We start from the raw sequence: 16,806 nt of genomic DNA, 5'->3' as shown, positions 1-16,806 counted from the left end.
AGCGTCTGGTGAGCTCTGCTTCAAATGGTAGTTGCACCAATTCACACGCACATAGTTATGTTAGGAAAGAAGAGACAGTCTGGGGATGTTTAACACACACTGAGTCACACACATCACTGCTGATGTGAGCTATAGAAAATCACATTATCTTATTAGGATCAGAGAGACATTGTCTGACAGACAAACTGCTACGGGGATTTCTTCTACTATGTAGAGATCAAATGTTGTGGAACTAAGTTGAATATTTTTATGTGAAATGCATTATGAGCAGCATTGAGCCCGACACCTCTCCACCTCAACCTTGTGTGTATTTTACCTTTATCTCTTTTCTCTCACAGTTTCTGTATTTATGAGACATCCCCCCCCCCTACAGGCACTTCTGTTGTGCAGTGTTTAGATTTACACTTTGTTTGAATACATATGAACTGCGTATTTGTTTTCTTTAAATATGTTAGAGCAGCTGTAATGAGTTCATGAACCATAAGGCTGGGGGATTTTGGTGTGAAACCTGCACTCAGAAACAAAATACTCACATATTGAAATGACTCACCGTCATTCACTGATTAACTGCTCAGTCTACAGACAATGAGGAATGGGCTAATTACACCTTATACAAGCTCACAGAGCCCATGGTGATGTGTTGTTTTGACCAACAATCCCAAACCAAAAGATATTCATGCTTCATTAGTCATTTATTCAAGTGACATTGTGAATGATCTCTCGTTTTCTCTTTTTGAAAAAGCTGTCACTTTAATACAGCAAAGTAGTTGGATCATCAGAAGATACACGTTATTAATGTATTAGTATGATTAGTGTGGAGCTTATGTATATTTATTAGTTTAGGCTTCCACCTTGTGGAGAATCTCCAGTATGGCACCCTGTAAATCCCCTGTTTGTATCTTCCTGCTGAAAGTGAAAAATAGATTAATTCATCCAACTCCGATTAGAGAAAACCACAGATGGTTACAACTAACTTTATTACCAACATGTAGCATATTTACAGATAAACAATGGACATCAGGTTTAGTTTTACTGGCAAAAAGACTTTGTGTTTTTTTTCCTTTCATTTCAAATGTTTTACTGGCAGCTAGCCAGTCAATGTACAGTCATAATTTTGAATGCAAAAGAAACAAAACAGGACATTTTGAAAGTACCTGCAGAACAAATGAAGGCAATTTTGCACAGTGCAACAAGTATGAAGATTAGACTGGGAATAAACACAATGACATACATTTCTTAATGTAAATTAGGGATAATGAATATATTCAGGTAGCCACAGGCCTTCTGGAGTTGAAGACCTTGATTCCATTTTGCATTGACGAACGAGCGTATTTGGTCAGGAGTGCTCCTGTGGTCTGTTTCTCTCCACACAGGTCTCTGCACGAGGAGAAGAGGGAGGAAACATTATACATCATAATTATGAATGTCAGACACAGTAGCTATAAAAGTCACTTTTTTTCTGTACAGCACTCAACAACATAAATGTGTGTATTTTTATCTTATAGGAGAAAATGGATGACACCAACTGTATGTATGGTGTGATGTCTTCTTCTGTCCACTTCTCTCGGAGTGTGAAGAGATGATTGAAGCGCTCCAGTGTGTCCTCTGGAAGATCATCCACCCGCAGCAGACAGATGGTCTCTGGATGTGAGGTGCGGTCCACCAGGGCGACACTCTGCAAGATTTACAAGACAGTCAGCAGGAATGAGCAGAGAGAACCAGCTGCAGCAGGTTCATCGTACTGGCTCAGGTTAGTGGAAACAAAATCCTTAGATCCAATAAAATGCAAACTGCCTTGAAAAAGAAATGAGATGTGAGACAAAAGTCTGTTAATTTTATTTAATCAGGAGAGTGAGATTCTCACAATGATCTTGCCAGTCAAATTTCTACCTGCATGCTTTAGCTATACGACTTTTATAACGAGTGTGTAGACCATTTGTGCCATTATTCATTCATTAATTAAACAATATGCTATGAGGCAGTTGAGCTGTCTTCAGAAGACAAAATGTGTTTCATGTAGTATATTTGTGCTATAAGTAGTAAGTCTTGACTTATTCAGTGGACTAACTTCCCTTTCTTTTCCAAAATTTTGAACATTATGCTGAAAACACAAACCTTAGTGAAAGTGAATCTATCTGCACTTTATACTAACTCAAACTGCAAGTGTAGCATCCCCAAAAAAAAAAACTCACTGATCCTATTTTCTCTGCAGTATATATGAGAGGTGCAGTCTAACCTTTAGCTGGTCCAGTCGTGTGCTCATGCCCTCTGGCACGCTCTGCTGCCAGACCTCCTGAAACTCCCTCAGGTTGAACTTGACAGCATTCTGCAGCAGCAGCAGTGCCATGCCCCGGCAGACTTTATCCTCATCTAGAGCATAAAACACTTGGCCTGCATAGAGAGAGGACACAGACATTTGACATTTTAATCTATTTAGATGCGGAGTGATTGAAGCCTCTACTAGAAATTTATTAATGAAATCTTAACATCATGTTTTTCTTTACCATTTTCAGTGTAACATTTCCCGTAGCAGTTCAAACAGTGCTCGATCATCTCGCTGTGTGTTTAGAGAAAATAATAACAGAAAGATTGTTTGAATCTGTGCTGGGCAAATATACTCAGCAGATACATGTAGACACATTAGGTTACTTGTTTATTTTGTCTTTGCGTGTGCCAGCAAAAAGTATTAATGAACATTTTGGTTTTCCTCTTATAGATGTGTACAGGTCAGTATGACGATCACAGATATTGACTTACGTGGGCTCCAGTGGCGCTAACTCTTCCAAACTGGTTTGAAGGGGAACCTTGTTGAAGGGCCACGACTCAGAATCCACCAGCTGAGTCACATGACCGAGCAGCTTCATCTCGTAGTCAAAGTCCAGGACACGCCAGTACCCTGTAAGAAACAAAGATATGCTCTTTAAACATCTGGCAGGTTTATCCAGTGAATAGAGAGGACAGAAAAACTGAGAAATTATATTTACAAAAGCATCCACTGTGTACTGCACTAAAAATTACTTCTTGGTTGATTTCAGTATAGAAACATTCAGATTACATACGCCACATATAAATTATATTTTTACATGTCACCATTTACCATCTATCTGACAGGCATGGATGGTTTCTAGGTGGGTCTTTATCTCTTCTTCACTCGCCTGAATCCTCTCCAGTAGGTCCTGCATTGTGTACTGGCAACACATGAACACAAAGAAAACCACTTACTACACATTAACATTCAAAAAAGAGGAGGCACTTAAAACATTTAAATATTCAAATGAATGCAAAATGTTCTTGAAACTACTAGTGTATTTTGGGAGTTAAATCAGTATATTTTTTACAGCATCTGAGGAAAATGAAAGTAGCTCCTACTACATGATGGATGGTAGATGATGACTTTAACCATGAATAAATATCTGTGTACATCGTGGCTCACATGCTTGTTGACTTAGTCCAAGGATACTATTAAAAGACTTAACAATCATGCCCTAAAGCTGTATGCTCAGGTCTACAGGATATTAGGATTAATATCGTCACTGTAGAATCAGTTCTACCGTGTTCTCCGTGTTCTCCTCCTGCCCTCCTAATGCAGGCCCTGTGTAAGGATTCTCCATTAAAAGCTTCTTCATTTTCTTCAGTTTAGGACGCTGTTTCCTCAGTTCCCAGTAGCTGTTGCAAAATCCCCAGATCTACAACAAGAGTAGGCACGTGTTAGTGTATGGGGGTCCTTAATACAATCAGCAGTTAGGTGTATATATGTGAATTGGTTCCATACCTGAGCATGCACCAGATGAGAGCTGTCCTGGCTGTGTGTTAGCTGGTCAGGTGTGCTGCATCCTGGCACAAACAGCAGCAGGTTGGAGGTGTCTGCAATTTTTAGATCATAGGTTTTGTCATCGCTGCAGAGCACAGCACGCTCATCCTTGTCCCCCCGAATCACCAGACTGAAAAAAGGAGAAATTAGATATTTTTTGTTATGATTATGAAATTTACACATATTTACATCCCTTCATCTTGTGCCTCATTTATATTTTGTCAAAATGCCACATTGAGCTCTGGGGACATTATGAAGCGTATAATAAATTCGTTGTTTAGCTTTTTAATAAAATTCACTGATCACGTCTGTATCTGACCCAACCATGCCACTAATCCGATCTTGACAACAGAACCGAATAAAGTAGAACCTCAACATTTCAGCACCAATAGGCAGGTATGCTGACACTACTCTCGTACCTTTTACCGGCTTCTATGTGTTTGCACAATGTGTCGTCCAGCTCCATCAGGCAATAATCTGCAGACGAAACGTTTTCCCCAAAAGACAGACAGTGGATTGTTTTCTGGAGATCTTCTTCTTTCAGCTTGGCGATCTGCAGGGTAGCCTGCACCTCCTCTAAAGTTCTCATTCTGAGTCTATAGGGCACGATGTGTCAGCAATAACTTCTTTTTCTTTTTTATCCTTTGTCTAATGGCTAAAATAAACCAAACCCGACGTTATTCAGTCGCTATGTTCGCTGTCAAATTTCCCCGCTCTCTTCTGTCATAGACAGGAAGTGAGGAAACTACGTCGAGGTGCAACGCCAAAATAGGTAAATAGTGTTATTCTACATAAACGTGTAAGCGTTTTTTTTAAAGGTTGTTGTTTGTGTTTACTAACAGGTATCATAAGTGAAATCACTGTATATTTTACTATGTGAGCTAAAATAGGTAAAGCTGTATCACGGAACTACGACGTTCGAAATTTTGTTTTTCCCGAGCTACATTAACAACCGGACTCAACGTGAGTGATCACGTTGAGGGTCAAATGTTTTGAAGATGTGTTGTTAGTGCTGTTGAAATGTCAAGTTTCTCCAGATCTGCCCAGGTAATGTTACACATCACAAATACTGTTAGCTTACCAAGTGTTTCGTGTAAACGCTGGTGTTATTAATGTGCATTGAGCTAGCTGGCGTGGCTAACGAGCTAGCCGTGGTGTGCGATGTGATTGTAAATTGGCATTTTATCAGATAAGGAGTAAATGTCCTCAGCTGCCAAAGAAACACAACAGTTCCTGCTATTATATAGTTTAACGATCTGTTTGCAAGAAGCATTTAAACCTACTTTTCTTTTTCTAGTGAAACATCCCCATAATGTTAGCGTTTGAAGCATTGTGGGAAATTTCGGGGCTAACACTTAGTGAGTCTTTTTCTGATGAAGTCCCAAAATGTTTAAAAGTAGTTTCTTTAGCAGGGCATGACACTGTGGCAAAAAGTTTTTCTGGGGCCCCTTAAGTTCGGTTTACTTAGTAGTTTCATCGTTTCCTCAGGCACCATCCAAAAAATTATTTGATTAAGATTGAGATTCTTTTGGTACCAGCTTCAGAATCTGAATATTTTAATTTCTTTTTTATTTTAGTTTTCAGTGATTGTGAGCTCTACATCCTTGGGCTTGTGACTGCTGGCCAGACAACAAAAACCAGACACTAAGTCTAAAGCCACTGATCTTTCACAGTGGACATTTTAAATTGTAGTGGTAGGAAGAGCATTGTCTAGTGTTGCAGTAGGACATCATTCATTTTATTATGTACAGATGTTTTTCATGCTGTGACCTGTGGAAATGGCCTTTTGTCGCAGAAAATGCAAAAAGGTTCTTCCTTGTGTCTCAGATAAAATCTAAAGCTGCTCAATTTCAGTCAGTTTATTCAGCAATATTTTTTTTTCTCCATCTCCTTTCAGCAATGGGCGACCTTCGCCCGCTCCTGGTTCCTAATTGATGCCAGGATGCAGCCTCCTGGGAAGATCGCGACCATGTGTTCTGTTAGATTACAGGGGAAACACAAGCCTATCTACCATGCTCTGAGTAAGTATGCCAGCCCAAGATGTCGCAGAACACACACACAGAAGAACACAAACACACACTGAAACTGATGACCTATCAGTTGTTATGGTGTGTAGTGGTCACATGATGGCAGTAGAAGTTAACTATAGAAGTACAGTTCCTTCAACAGATGTTGTAGATTTAACTTGAAATGAATTGATTGCCATTTATATGCACTAATCTAAATTAAATAACCTGTAAGTAAAAGAATCAATCAAAAACTGCAAACTCTCATTGAACTGTATTATGACCCTTAATTTAGTACTTTGTAGGAGCCCATTTAGATCGAGTACTATATTAATCTGACAGGGAGATTAGGTAGTTACAGCTGCCACTTTAAAAAAAAAAAAAAAGAGGTATACCAACATTAACATTGTCAAAGAAAATCCCAGTCCTGACATATTATTGAAGAAAGTCACCGTACATGGCAGTTGGGTTCTTGGTCACCAAAGGCTCTTCTTACTTGGCTACTGTGGCCAAGTGGAGTTGGATATCTGGCTACTTTAGTCAGAAGAGTGTTGGTGGTTCCAGACTTCTTCCATCTCTGTTATTGAGGCCAGTGTTCCTCTGGGAAAATTCAACGCTTTAGTAGTGCGTTTAGACTTCCAATGATCTATGATCTATGTCTCACCACATTTTTATCACAGAGGTCTACAGAGAGTTCTCTGGACTTCCTGGCTTGGTTTTTGTCCCTATGTGAAGTGTCAATTACAGGATCTTATAAATAAACAGGTGTGTGACTGTCTAAAGTAGGTCACGTCGGTTCTGTTTGCCACGTGGAGTTCAAGCAAGTTCTTTCCACAGCTAAAAGAAAATAAAATCAATCAGTGTCCACCTGGCTCTGAACACTTTTGTAAATGGAAGATTTCAGGATTTGTTTTGCAAAAACAAATGTGTTTTCACACTTTCATTATGGGTTATTGAGTCTAGATAGATCGGCAAAATTTGAAATGTTATATTTAACAAGTCTATAGCACAAAGTATACAAAACCTTAAGAGGAATGAATAGTTAATAAAGTCAGATTCTTGTGACCCACTAATGAAGCATAAATAGCCCAGAATGTTTTTTGCTTTTCACACACACACTAAACATTTCATTTTCATTTTCATTTCTTTTCTTTTTTTTTTTTTTAACCTGAACACGAGAGTGAACTTGATCATAGATGGTGTGTTTTCATTGCAGGTGACTGTGGTGACCATGTGGTAGTAATAAACACCAAGCACATAGCCTTCTCTGGAAACAAATGGGAGCAGAAAGTCTATTCATCACACACTGGGTGAGTGTATAATACTAACTGACATAATATATGTTTTAAATTTTGTGTTTATATATATTTTTTTATTCAGGACTCAAGAATAACTCAAACAGGACAAATAATCTCCAAATAATATCTGAACTTCTATGAGTGGCCAAAAAAAGGAAGCTGCAGCTTCAGTGGTGGTGGTTTTGTGATATGTTCGTATCTGGGACTCAAAGCTGGCTTCCTGCTTGGGAGAAAAACTGTGACATGCCATAAAAATGTAAATCTGGGATAAATTCTGTTTTTCTTTGAATTCTACTAGCTGGATCTGGCTGTATAACACAATTTTCCTGGATTTAGATTATATAACTGATGTGAAGTGGACTTCAGTAACTTAATATTGTGAAATAAATTAAGTCTTGTTCTTTGTCAAGGTATAGTCATGATTTCACTGTGGTTTAATCTGTTCTACATGTTGGGTGCAGGCCAAACTACTCGATCACTCACCCACCCAATGACTTTCTGTCTAAAGGTATCCAGGTGGATTCAAACAACTCACAGCTGCCCAGCTCCATCAAAAAGACCCCAGAGCTGTAAGTGTTGTCAGTATTTTTCTAAAGTTATACCATAACCATGGATTTCTGTTATAGTTGATCTATATTACCTATGTTAGCACATTCTTATAATGTATGCATTTGAAAAATGCTCTATAGGGTAAATGCTCTGTGCTCTGACATGAGTCCTTTCTTTCATATGTGCTGCTTGTTAATGTGAAGTGCAAAGATCAGGGATTAACAGCGGTGGATTTCTGCTGGTGATGGTGGTGTCTGGTGAAGCGCTGAACAAGAATGTCAGTTCAGGGATAATTCCTGGAGTTTTGGTTGTCTTGCATATTCATGGATAAGGGGTTATACACTCTGGATTTTTGCAAACACAGTGATAATTACATTCAGAGCCTACGTACTGTATTTGACAAATTTCTGGCAGTTGACTCCTGGATTACAAAACATCGATTGAAAAGAGAGAGAGAACCAACAGCTTATGAGCTGAAATGAAAAATATGGCAGTAGTCTTTATTTTTCTTGACAACTAGGCCCATGAAAAGCCCAAGACCAACATTGAATTTGTGTGCCCTACTATCACGTATCGTCTTTGCAGTCAAAGCTTGATACACAAAAATCCTTGTGATGAATTTGTAATTTATGTTTAATTTACATTTCATTTACTGCCCTGATTAGCCTGCTGCTGCGACCTGGCTCTGAGTGAATGGCAGAATGTGGATGCATAGTGTTTTCTTGGAATTCGTTGAAAGAAAGAATAATACAATCTACTCTGAAGTACTGTTTTTGAGTGTTATAGTTTCAACGTCTTGTTGACATCTCAGAGTGGATCCTAGTATAACCTTATATCCACTGTGTTAGATTTGGGTTGATCACAGATAAGACTATGGTAATCATTTTAAAAAGTGGGATCAAGTTTCCTTTAAATCATGTCATGTATTATGCTCAAATAGGTGTGACCACTGTCAGGGGTCTGCTGTTATTTGAAGTTAAAGTGTATTGTCATGTTAACATTTGACTGACCTTTTCCCTGGCTCGGTCCCCATTGTACAGCATGCATTAATCCTGCCCAGACTAATCAGTGGAACACAGGCACTGTTTAATACTGAGCTGTGCAGGTCAGGAGTTGTTTGATGTTACACAATAGCACCAATGCTGTTCACAGTCATTTAACATGTCACAGCAGCAGAATGAGAGAGTTTATAGGCTGGTGTAAGCTAATAGAAAAGCTGTAAAATAGCTCTTGTCATGTGGGAACCACAAAAACTAGGTGAATGACCTGTACCGGTTCCCAGTCCGAAGCTTATAAAACCGGGAGACACATCCACTCTGTCTCTGCACTGTTGGCTTATTGCTGATGCAGGTTTTAGTCCAAACGGTGACCACCGATGTGTCCATATGGTGGTTCAGTTCAATTGAGATTAGGAGAGTTGGAGAGGTGAGACGGGAGGAGCAGAATTGCACAAATGAATGATTTGTCAGCACCAGCTCTGTCCATCATTTCTGTCCAATATCTCTGTCCAGTAACACTATCCAAGTTGAATTTCTGCAACCAGCCTCATATTGAGAAAGATCATAGTCTGTATTTGGAAGAAAGCTTTAGAAAGAAGTATAAGTTTGTGACACATACACAAAAGAGTGAGCTGATTTTCTGTCAACATTTGCTCTGTGTTTCTTCTGACCAGATTGTGAAGTTAGCAGTTTATGGCATGCTACCTAAGAATCTGCACAGACGCACCATGATGCAGCGATTGCACCTCTTTCCTGATGACGTGAGTCCTGTCTCTCATTATCTCTCAGAGCTGACAACTGTACATGCATCCACCACGGCACCTTTGTCATCCAGGCTTATTACAGCTTTTCTCATCAGGCTTGGCTCACTTCATGAAACATTACTGCTGTTCTCAAGGCTTAATATGCTTTTGTCAAAACGGTTCATACATTACACACTATAGTTCATCAACAAGGCTTACAGATATCAACATCACTGTACCTTAGCCCTAGTCTCCAGCTTATGTTTCAAAAGTAAAGCTTTATGTCAGTGATTAAGAAAAAACAAGAAAATAATTTTTCACTTTTAGACAAATAAATAAATCAGCTAGTTTTTCTTCCTTTACCTTGTTCAGGGCTTTCTTAATGCTGTTTTACTGAATTGATATCAGCAAAGTAATATAACATGAATATACAGTTTAACATTGGAAATCGGTTCCTTTTGAAATACCCAGCTGATATCTGTATGTCCACTGGTTGTCTGATTTCCTCAGAATCAGTTTTACTCTTTCTCAGCCTTGTAGAAATCAAAGCTGCACTTGCCAGTATTTTATGTTTACAACGGGCCGGGTGACTGTAATGTTTTATTATTAGCCACAAAGAAATATTGACTCTACACTCTCTTACCTTCTGTACTGTGATGCAGTTTGGCCTTATTCAACTCAGAGTTTCAGGTCAGCGCCTGACTGACTCATATGTTTCCATTCAGTTATTAAAATGTGTCCTCAACTACTTTTCCTACTTTCTTCAAACGAGGAAACTGCATTGCGTCATTGTTGCGGATGAATTATAGTCACTGCAGCTCACAGACAATGTTTTTGGTGCTTTGATAGCTTTACATTTTGATTGTTGTAAAATTACACTGGCAAACAGCACCAGCGTCACACATCACAGCTTTTCAAATCAATTGTAACAAAAAAAAAAAAAAAACAGTGCTTGAGAGGCTGTTAATTGACCTGGGCAGCCTGCCCAAGGTTTAACTGGATCAAATTTTTCTCCATGTGAGAGAACTGTGATTAATTCTGTGCATGTATTACCAGAATCACATCAGACCTTTGTGTTTGTGGTACCTGGGCTTGGCTTGGTGCCATAATATAAACGTAGGAGAAATCAGATACCAGTCTTCACCTTTTGTCTGGTCTTGATGTCAAAGTTGATGTTGTGCAGTGTGCAGCCCAGTGCAAGCAGAAGAGCTTCCTTGTGAATGTCTGTGAGCTCATCTGTGATGTCTCATAGTTTAGACAGTGTGTGGGTGGCATTTTGTAATCACTATTTTTACCTTAGTTTTAAACTGTTTGCCTGTTCTTTAAATGAATCTGTAGGTGCATACCTGCCTGTAATGAATATAAATGTGTCTATCAACACAGGGGAGTGATGGACCGTTTGAGTCTTTGAGTATCTGAACAGCTCTGTTCCCACCTTCCTTCCATTCTGCTTGAATTTTCTGTGGTTATGTCGTGTTTAACATTTTGTACACATCCACCCACACTAGGAGCTTCCAGACGACATCCGAGCCAACCTGACGGAGGAGCTGCCTCAGCCCAGAGAGATTCCCAGGAAGCTCAGCGAGTACACCCAGGAGGAGATGGACGCCTTCCCCAGGCTGTGGACACCGTATGTAGAAACACACTCACATGAAGTCTGTACTCAAACACAGCGGTATGTCAGTAAATGCAAACACCACATGCAGGGTACAGTCGCGTGACAAATTAAAGGAAAAAAAACTATACAATTCTATTAGTAAGGTGTTGGGCCATCAGAACAGCTTTAATGCTCCTTACAAATCTCTGTTGATCTGGAGTGGATCAACAACATTCCTCCAAAAGATATTCCCACATTTAGTGCTTTGCTGACGGTGGTGGTAAATGAATAGTGGCTTCTGTTAATTAATTCAGCCCACATTTAAAAACTAATGGGAAATCAATAATACATAGAGTGGTAATATCTCATGTTAACGTGGTGTTGTTATCGGGTGTAATGATTATTCTTGCCTGTTAGGGGTGATTATATTGTGCGTTGTGATAAAGTTTTTTTTTTTTTTTAAACACCACAATGAGCAGCAGACATTGGAGAGCTCTTCTTGGGTCTTGTATTAATGAGTAGCAGCCAGAAGGAGGTGATGTTGAACCGAGGGCCGTCTCACTGTGCGTTAGGTGACATCTTGTGATTGTTTGAAATATAGTGGCTGGTGTTGCAGTAGGATGTCTTAAAATAAATAACGCTGCTGTACAGTGAGGACAGAATGTCATGCCTGAGATAAACAGTTTTGTATTTAGCATTAAGAAGAAATACAGTTTTAAAAAAAAAATCACACAGCAGATGCTGCGGCACCGACAGATTGGCATTTTCATTTGGCATACTTTTTTTTTTTTTTTCAACCGTGCCCATTTGGGCTGTAGTTGATTTCCCATTGTAGAGGAGAGTAACAGTAGTTAGTGTGTCACTGACCATTAACCAGTGCAGTATAGTCTTTTTGTTAACGCGTATGGAGGTTTGTGCTCGTCCACTGCTTAGCTCTGCTCAGACCTTGTTAGTAGTACAGAGCATCTTGTTTTCATGGACTTACTAAGCAACGTATGCATGAATAGATCCAATTCAAAAGCCTGCCAACTCCTGTTTTTGTGGCCCGCATGACTGATACTTTTCCCCTTGTGCTGAAAAAAAAAAAAATCAAATTGAAAATTTCTGATTATAACTGCAAACACATGTGGCTGCGGAGTGAATAGCTGTCAGGCCAACAAAGAGCTGTCGCTGTGCGACGCGGTGCACAGAGGACGAGGACTGACGTGGACGAGTAGCCACTTCATCCATGAGAACAGTCTCATTAAAGTTAAAAATGTAGTGTGTGTGTGATTTCAGGTTGTAGCAACTTGCATTCAGCTCTAGTGCTGAAATCTTATTTCCTGAAGTTGTTTTCTCTGATGTTTACAAGCTGGATTACACTGAGATATTCCCTGGAAAAGTTTTTATAAATAAGGCCCTTGTATATTTTATTACTATCAAACATTGGGATGTTGAAGTGCTCTGCAGTATAAAATGCCACCCACCTGTGTGTCAGCAGTTGTTTTGTTAAACAGAAAGGTATTTCAGTGAAAAGTGTTTTTTCCCCTTGGCCTCAGTGCTGTGCCTTTTAGAATAGAAATGATAAAATGTCACAAACGTGAGGACAGTGAGCTGCTTTCCACCACTTCCTATTTGGACATACACGTTCTTCTGCGGGACGTGTGCGAGAGCATCTGTTATTTGGTATAATCATATTCATGGCATTTCTGAGTGAAGTATTTTCTATTTGGAGATTAGAGTGACATTGTGACCCACGGTTTGCTGTCATGATAGCGTCGTCTTGTTGCATTTCTCTGGCCTCACCTGTTGTAAACATCATTCTGACAGGTTAACTGAGAGCACACTCTCCTCCACCTGCTCAGCACCAGCCTTAGCAGCCACCCATTCGTCCAGCTGCTCATTCAGGTCAATGTCACTGCTGATCCGCACGAGAGGTGGCACAAGTCCTCTGGTGGTCTTTCTTGTACCTACTTGGAGGATGTGAGTGCTGGTGAGCTTGTAAAAGTTGTAAATTCAAAACTTGTGGCTCATCTCCCTGCAGCATCTCTAACTTACATACTATAGTACAAATATCAATATGCCTTCGGTCTTCAGGTTGTAAATATTTCACAGAGTAACGATGTTCATAACATAATCATGCACCTTGTGCTTCTTTACATCATAAAGAAGCCGTTGATTCAATGTTATGATCATGCCGGAGGTTGTCGACTGTGCTGCAGAGTACAGTGAGGTGTTCCTTATTTAGCCTTGGGAAGGATTTATTGCAGGACTGCTGGCCTGTGCATCAGTTAGTTGTACCTAAGAAAGAGCTAGTGGTGCTGTTTGTAGGACTGTTTTCAATGCATTTGGTTTAGATTTCACCAGGCATGGGTGGAATGAAAACCACTTTGCTTAATACAGTGTGAGCTAGGGCCATAGGACAATAACATTTTAGTAAATTCCTACCTCTAGTGGTAACTAGCCACACAGTCTGGCAGCTTTGGTTATGTTATTCCCCCAGTACCATGGACATTAATGGACTTTTGTTTACAAGTTAAAAATAAGTCTTTCCAAAAGAAATGTTCTGGTTCCTTTTGGTAATCCAGACATCAGCGTCAACAGTTTTTCTTGGAACTACTTTCTGATGGGTGCAACAGGGACATTGCTTCTGGAAATTGTTTTTCTTTTGCAAATGTAATGTTTCAGTGGGCACTGCAAACAAAATACCATTCCTCTGCACTGGTTTTGAGAGGCTAAAAACAAGTTACCACAAGAGGCAGCTGGTACTGTGCTGTTGTAACTTGGGTTGACTGGCTGTTTAAATATACAAACAGCACAGATGATGATCCTGACACCCTTTCATTGGTACTGGAAACACAGAACAAAACAGAACCCACATTGGGCCTGACTATCTGTAGTGAAATAACTGAATTGACTCAGAAGGTTCTGGTTCACAAACTGTTTTTATTCATTTAGTTCGTCCCCTGTGTGGGTGTGCCCTGTACAGATGTGTGCCGCATGTCTGTACTGCTGTCACTGTGCACGCACATAGTGATAAATGAGCCACTTCTCATTGTTTACTGGTCCAATCTCCTCAGCCAATCGGTTCGTGTGCTCAGGTCTGTCGCCACGTGGTCGTCAAGGTCAATCTTGGGTTATTTAAGAGATGGGTCTTGGCCTTGTTAATATTCGCTCGCATCCTGCCTTAATCATTTTACTGATCCGTGTGTGTGTGTCACTGTCAGGGGAGGGGGGGGTCATCAAGGGCAATTCAGTCGTTACCCTTTATTAAACACATAGTTAATATTCTCACAGGAAAACCTTGGCACAGAAGTAGAAGATTATTATTGGATATGCGCCCCAGCCCCACCACACAGCGCACACACTCAATACACAAACAGGGCTCAGACGTAGAAAGCCGACAACACAAACATACCGCTGTAGTTGATAGCAGAGCTATTACACTGTAATATTTTTTTCTACTTTGTATCAAAACCAATACAGCATGCTCTGATAATATCTGTCTGCTGCAGTCTCTGCTCGAAATTAAAGAGGAAAAAACACAAAGAGGATGCTGTGTTTGGTCTTATTTCGAAAAGGAGGGGGAAAAAAACCCCGATAAGATCGACGTCATTTCTCATCTGTCACTTTCTCTCCATCCTTGTAATAATTTTTTTCCCCCCCAGACTTCTCTGCCTACCCATACTAATGTGTTGTCCTGTGTTTTGCCTCCACAGACCTGCAGACTACAAGATGAAATGAAATCACTGCTGCCCGACGTGACCAAAGCTGCAAAGGTTTTTCACATTAACGCTACACTCAAAGCAATAGTATTGACAGTTATAGCTGAAGTTATTTTACTTGACAAAGTATTGTAAAAGATTAGTGGCCAGACAAGTTGTATAGGCTTTAAAACACACAAACTCATTTTCTCTGGTCAGATAAAAGATCAGAAACAGATGTGGGCAAACAGCACTGGCCTTTTCTGCTCCAATACTGGCACCAAGGCCTGACTAGGCTTTACAGTTGTACTAACTTTTAATGTAGGTGCCTCACAGATACTGTGCTACTCTTCTGTGGAGGTAAACACAGTAAAACCTATTAGCTGTATTGCCTTCGACACGACAACAGTGCTGAGTAATACAGGAACAGCTCGGGCTTTCACTGTGTGGCTCGGCTCAAATCGCAGAAAATTTAAATCTGTGGGTTTTCCTGATTATACGACCATGACATGATCAGATCTGGCCCATAAAAATGACATCTGTTAGAGCAGATTCTGCCTTTCAAAGTTTGTGGGTTCAAAGTGAAACTAATTTGTGTTACCATGACAACATTCAGGCCATCAAATGTGGACTTTGGTCAGGAAGTACTGAAGCTTTTGTTTATTTTCAGCGTGTTAAAATGTCCTTATTGTCAAATTTAAAATAGTTTTTTTTAGTTATGTGAATTGAAAACCACAATCTGCTCAAATCAAGTAGTGTTTTACATCAATGGAAAATCCAGTTAAAGTGTGACCTCTTTTTGTTGTAAAAGTTAAATAAATGCCTTGAAACGTACATCTTTAGTCTCATTACAGATTTATTGGTTATAAAAGCAAACAAAATAGAAAATAAATAAGTTTGTATTGTACTAAGGGGTGTGGTGGTGGTGGGACAGTCCTGATTAAAACTGTTCCCAGTTTGACAGTTTTAATCTCAACCAGACCAGGGCCAGCTCATGGCTAAACATTTAGCACTTATTTATTTTTGACTGCAGTGGAGGAGCACTGCACTTTACACTTCTGATTCGGTGCCGATTCAGTTCACTTAGACTGTTTTTGGATTGTAACTGGATGCAGGTCTCCCTCCAGTGGGAGGTCAACCAGTGAGCTGGCCTGGCTTTGCATAAGAACAATAAAACTGGGACAGCAAAACAAGACACAAACTTTTAACTCCACAAGTTTGAGTATTAAACCCAGAATAAACCACCTCCGTCTTTAAATAAAATATTGCAGGACAAAGTGTAATGGTAGCCAGATTACCTCTGAATGTGATCAATTTAATTGTGTTCCACAGTGCTCAGGCAATATTAAACATAATAAATTTGATCTCTCCCTGTCTACAGTCATTTAGGGGATTCTCTTATAGTTCAAAGGCCGAAGGACAAAACCGTACGGAGAAATCACTTCAAAAAACATTTCAGTATTCCTCTACACACCAAAATAAAACAGGGGAAACATGAGTCACCATTATAAAAAGCAGCCTGTACAAATGTAGCTCATCATCCTCCGATTTTAACTCTAAAATAAAAACCTGCCAGTTACTTACAACCAAAACACTGGTTGGTTCAAAGGAGACATGCAGCTTCACACAAAAGAAGGGTTTAGTCTTCAAATCAGCTGTAGGATGAGAAGAAACGGCTCTTACCTTTACATTACCACTGGACAATGACAACATAGATCAGGCACTTTTCGGACCTCCCATTTACAGAGACATCATACAAGAGTCCACAGAGCTATTTACACTCTCTCACCTGGTGGAGAGAACCACTGGAGTGAAACAGAGGGGGTACTCACCACAGTTTCAGCTGGCAGATGATGTGTATGTGCATTTTATTGTCTTGAGTTGTCTCCCCATGTTTGAAAATCTGTACTGTTGCGTGCAGCGCTCAAGCACTTTAGGTGAGTCCATCCTTCGTCTAAAATCTTCACTCCCCTCCATGGTGACCACGTCTCGTTAAAACCTCCTGGCAACGCCAGGTGACCTCAGCTCCATGTCCTCTGAGTCGGTGGGGCTCGAGCGATAACCAAGGCGACCACGGGCTGATTGAGAAGGCTGCTGGGGGTGGTAGTACTGAGCGGGGTA

The 16,806-nt window shown here is 40.0% G+C and overlaps 2 protein-coding genes across 2 annotated transcripts; one reads left to right on the top strand and one right to left on the bottom strand.

Annotated features, from left to right (window-relative positions):
* Nucleotides 1–958: 958 nt before the first annotated feature.
* On the bottom strand, nucleotides 959–4,545 carry dscc1 (DNA replication and sister chromatid cohesion 1). The gene is made up of 9 exons (XM_026293209.1): nucleotides 4,231–4,545; nucleotides 3,773–3,941; nucleotides 3,552–3,686; nucleotides 3,098–3,188; nucleotides 2,758–2,896; nucleotides 2,505–2,557; nucleotides 2,237–2,391; nucleotides 1,527–1,675; nucleotides 959–1,377 (listed from the first exon to the last, which is right to left on the bottom strand). Exons 1-9 carry the CDS (start codon nucleotides 4,398–4,400, stop codon nucleotides 1,266–1,268), a joined length of 1,173 nt encoding a protein of 390 aa, XP_026148994.1. The 5' UTR covers nucleotides 4,401–4,545; the 3' UTR covers nucleotides 959–1,265.
* A 170-nt stretch (nucleotides 4,546–4,715) lies between these two features.
* Nucleotides 4,716–15,521, top strand: mrpl13 (mitochondrial ribosomal protein L13). The gene is made up of 7 exons (XM_026293211.2): nucleotides 4,716–4,858; nucleotides 5,709–5,832; nucleotides 7,034–7,127; nucleotides 7,624–7,684; nucleotides 9,337–9,423; nucleotides 10,914–11,035; nucleotides 14,701–15,521. Exons 1-7 carry the CDS (start codon nucleotides 4,832–4,834, stop codon nucleotides 14,723–14,725), a joined length of 540 nt encoding a protein of 179 aa, XP_026148996.1. The 5' UTR covers nucleotides 4,716–4,831; the 3' UTR covers nucleotides 14,726–15,521.
* Nucleotides 15,522–16,806: the final 1,285 nt, after the last annotated feature.

This window comes from Mastacembelus armatus, chromosome 16 (assembly GCF_900324485.2).
Source record: "Mastacembelus armatus chromosome 16, fMasArm1.2, whole genome shotgun sequence".
Lineage (NCBI taxonomy): Eukaryota > Metazoa > Chordata > Actinopteri > Synbranchiformes > Mastacembelidae > Mastacembelus > Mastacembelus armatus.
Note: the sequence above shows the minus strand (reverse complement) of the source record. Positions and strands in the feature narration are given on the sequence as shown.